At 43.2% G+C, this 3783-nt stretch overlaps 1 protein-coding gene across 4 annotated transcripts in view; it reads left to right on the top strand.

Annotated features, from left to right (window-relative positions):
- The first annotated feature begins 526 nt into the window (after nt 1-526).
- Nucleotides 527-3783, top strand: part of SLC16A4 (solute carrier family 16 member 4) — a 27341-nt gene continuing 24084 nt past the window's right edge. For 2 of the 4 annotated variants that reach the window (XM_017499321.2, XM_017499316.2), the window contains exons 1-2: nt 527-736; nt 2177-2356. In XM_017499321.2, coding sequence (XP_017354810.1) covers nt 2270-2356 — 87 coding nt within the window. In that variant the 5' untranslated portion in view covers nt 527-736; nt 2177-2269. Of the gene's footprint in view, nt 737-974; nt 1092-1315; nt 1431-2176; nt 2357-3783 lie in introns of those variants that run through there. The other 2 variants (XM_017499318.2, XM_037728135.1) reach the window with 2 other exon arrangements.

Here is a 3783-nt window from a genome sequence, read left to right as displayed (position 1 = left end):
GTGGAGGGTAGAGGGACGGAATGGGAAGAGAAAGCTGAATTATCACAGTAAATTTCTAGGAGTCTCAGCCTTAACCATTTCCAAAATGTAACAAAAAAAGTTCCATTAAAATTACTACAAGCAAATATCTTTTGCAGGAAGCAGTTAATCAGGTGTCAAAAATGCTATTAAAATTGGGTCTGAAACCCCAAATTAATAACTGGAATCTTTAGTCAATATACACAAGGCCACACGAATGGGCTGAGCTTACTGAAAATTGCTGTTTCTGGCCCAGAAAATGTCTCTCTCCTCACCCACCCAGGAGTTTTGTATTTTCCTATAAAATAAGCATGTCATGAGAAGTTCCCTGAGGAACTTTGAAGATAAGTGTACGAGAGTTCTGGAGCCCCATCCCCCTGCCCTGAGCATAGTCACCAAAAGGGCTTTCCACTTAGTTTACCCCCTCCTTCCTTTTGAGCCCGCGGTGAAAAAAAAATCTACCTTCTGAGTGACTGTGGGTAGAGGGAGGGCCTGCGACGACATCAAATCACAGCCTTTCCTCCTCCTCTCAGGAAGTAAAGTCCACTGGCCGGAGGCCGTAAATCGTCTCAGCCCTCCTTGGCTCTTACAACACTTTTCACAGTGCAGCAAAATGAAATGCCTTAGAAAAACAGTAACATTCCAGAAAATGGTATAATTTATTTTTCTTTCTGAATTGCCTGATCTGTGGAGGATTTCTTCGCTGAACACATCAAAGGTAAGACGGGAATGGGACTGTGTGCTGGGTTGGTTTTCTACGATGTCTTCAATGACTGGCATCTCTCCCCACCCAGCCTGCTCACCAGATGGCCATTCCACACACGCTGCCCGCTGACTCTCCTTTCCAGTAAGAAACCGTCAGCCTTCGACCTGACGGGGAAATAATGAGTACTGTATCCCCTTCATCAGAAATTTACATTTTCTTTTTGCTATCACTCTTTATATATGTTTATTTTACCGAACCGATTGTGAGAAGGGAGCATCGTCATGTCACTCCTGAATACTTTACTTTAGCAGGTATCTCCTAAGAATATTCTCATGTGGAACCACAACATGACCATCATATCTAAGAGGTTAACCTTGGTACAGTATTCTCTATTGTACAGTCCATATTCAAGTTTCCCCACTATCCCCTCTGTCTTTTACAACTTTTTTTCTGATCTAGGATGTATTCAATGAATGGGTATCGCATTTTGTTGTCATGTCTGTTTAGCTCCAAAAATATTTACATTTAGCCGTGTTTTCTAAGGAGAATTCCTAAACTCAAGGCTCCCCCTCCCTTTCTATTTCTCTGAAGTCCATAGTTCACCCAGAGGACCAGCAGAGTGATGCACAGCTCTCCAAGAAACTGGCTTGCAGACCTGGGTGACGGACACTGAATCCAGTTCTAGGAGTGGCCACCCAACACTGAGGTCAGGCTTCCTAGTTAACTGACTCCTTAGTTGCATCAGGCAGACTTCATCTGTAACTGAGGGGTTTTAAAAAAAATTACAAGTGGTTTTATACCATAGGGAAAAAGGTGTTTTTGTTTTGTTTTAAATTCCAACTTTTACTTTAGATTCAATGTGTAGGTGTATTACAAGGATAGATTATGTGATAGTGAGACTTGGAGTATAATTGAACCCATCACCCAGATAGTGAGCATAGCACCCAATGGGTAGTTTGCAACCCTCCTCCCTTCCTCTCTCATCTAATAGTCCCCAGCATCTGTGGTTCCCATCTTTACATCCATACATACCCAATGTTTAGCTCCCACTTATAAGGAAGAATATGCAGTGTTTGTTATTTCTGCATCAATTTCCTCATGATAATGGTCTCCAGCTGCATCCATATTGCTGCAAAGGACATGATTTTGTTCTTTTTTATGGCTGTATAGTATTCCACGATGTCTATGTATCATATTTTCTTTATGCAATCCACTGTTGATGGGCACCTAGGTTGATTCCATGTCTTTGCTATTGTGAATAGTGCTGTAGTGCACATAAAAGTGCATGTGTATGTTTTGTAGAACAATTTATCTTCTTTGGGTATATACCCAGGAATGGGATTACTGGGTCAAATGGTAGTTTCATTTTTAGTTTTTCAGAAATCTCCAAACTGCTTTGCACAGTGGCTGAACTAATTTACATTCCCACCAACAATAAATATTCCCTTTCAGATAAAAAGTTTAAAAGTTTAGTTTCTTGTCCACTGAATCAATTGTCTTGGATTTATCACGAGGATCTTCTGCATTTAAAATAGAAGAGGCATCATGCCGAAGAGGGAGGGAAAGGCCCGACCTTACACTAAAACCCTGGATGGAGGATGGGGATGGATGATTGTGTTTCATTTTTTCCTGGTAAGAATTTGCTTTTTCCCTCCTTTCCTACTGCCTGAAAGCAGGCTTTCTGGAGAAAGGCTCAGAGCTGCCTACAAATAAGATCACTGAGGAAATCTTTGCCATTTGAGTCTGGGAGGGGGCAGGAACAAGGCCAGGAGCTGCCGAAAACTGCTAAAGTCAGAGGCCCATGCTGAACCCAGGAAAAAGCTGAAAATGCCCCCAGAGTGAAAGCAGAAATGCTCCTGGGCTGGGCACAGTGGCTCATGCCTATAATCCCAGCACTCTGGGAGGCCTAGGTGGGTGGATTGCTTGAGGTCAGGAGTTCGAGGCCAGCTGGCTAACATGGTGAAATCCTGTCTCCACAAAAATAGAAAAATTAGCCAAGCACAGTGGCATGTATCTGTAGCCCCAGCTACTCAGAGGCTGAGACAGGAGAATCGCTTGAACCCAGGAGGTGGAGACTGAAGTGAGCCCAGATCCTGTCACTGCACTGCAGCCTAGGCAACCATGAGAGACTCTCTCAAAACAAACAAACAGAAGGATTCCTGAATCCAGTCCTCTGTTCTTCCTGTTTACCACCTCCTAAACCTGAGAATGCTTAGTCACAATCATCAGCTCTGTACTGGCTGCATGACAATTAGGATTTGGGGATAATCATACTTTTAACCATGATAAAAGTAGCACTGTGAAGTACTAAAAAGTGCTTTGGGGATGGTCTCCCCAGTTCAGCCCAGCATAGATATATGTAAAATTTTTGGTGCCACAAAAGAAGTAGCACTTGAATATAAATTTTCTCAGCAAGGCAATTTACTACTATAAAAGGGTGTAGCTCACAGATGGAACAATGGTGAGCACACACCTGGACAAGGGAGGGAAAGAGGTACTTATTCCTGATGGAGGTCGCCCCAATGCTGTGCCATTCCCCTATTGGCTAGGGTTAGACCGCATAATCTAGACTAATCCCAATTGGCTATTTTAAAGAGAGCAGGGGTACAAGCTGGAGTGGCGGGTGCGTAGTTTGGCAGGGAGGATGGTTATGGGTAGGTCGGTTACAGGCAGGTCAGAGCAGGTAACCGGGGTGAGCTAGGTCAAAGGTGACCAGAGCAGGTGACCGGGGCAGGTGACTAGGATGAGTCAGGATGGAGCAGGGGACCAGGGGAACAGATGTGAACTACTGATTAGAACTGGTATAACTGTTTACTGAAATTACAAGGAAGTTAAACTTTAAAATGGAGGATAAAAAACTGAAAATACTGAAACTCTGATTCTTTGAAGAGAAACTCGGAGTTCACTATGTCTAACAGATTTAACACTGCTGACACGGCCCCTTCCACTGAGAAAGGGTGGGGACCTTTCCTCTCTTTGGTCTGCTGTCTACTTCCCAATCCATCCCCACTAACTATAGTTTACCCTATCTGTATTTTTCTTTTCTTTTTTTTTTTTTT

The sequence above is a fragment of the Cebus imitator genome, unplaced genomic scaffold (assembly GCF_001604975.1).
Source record: "Cebus imitator isolate Cc_AM_T3 unplaced genomic scaffold, Cebus_imitator-1.0 Scaffold256, whole genome shotgun sequence".
In the NCBI taxonomy this organism is placed as follows: domain Eukaryota; kingdom Metazoa; phylum Chordata; class Mammalia; order Primates; family Cebidae; genus Cebus; species Cebus imitator.
This window is presented reverse-complemented; position numbering and strand designations above follow the sequence as displayed.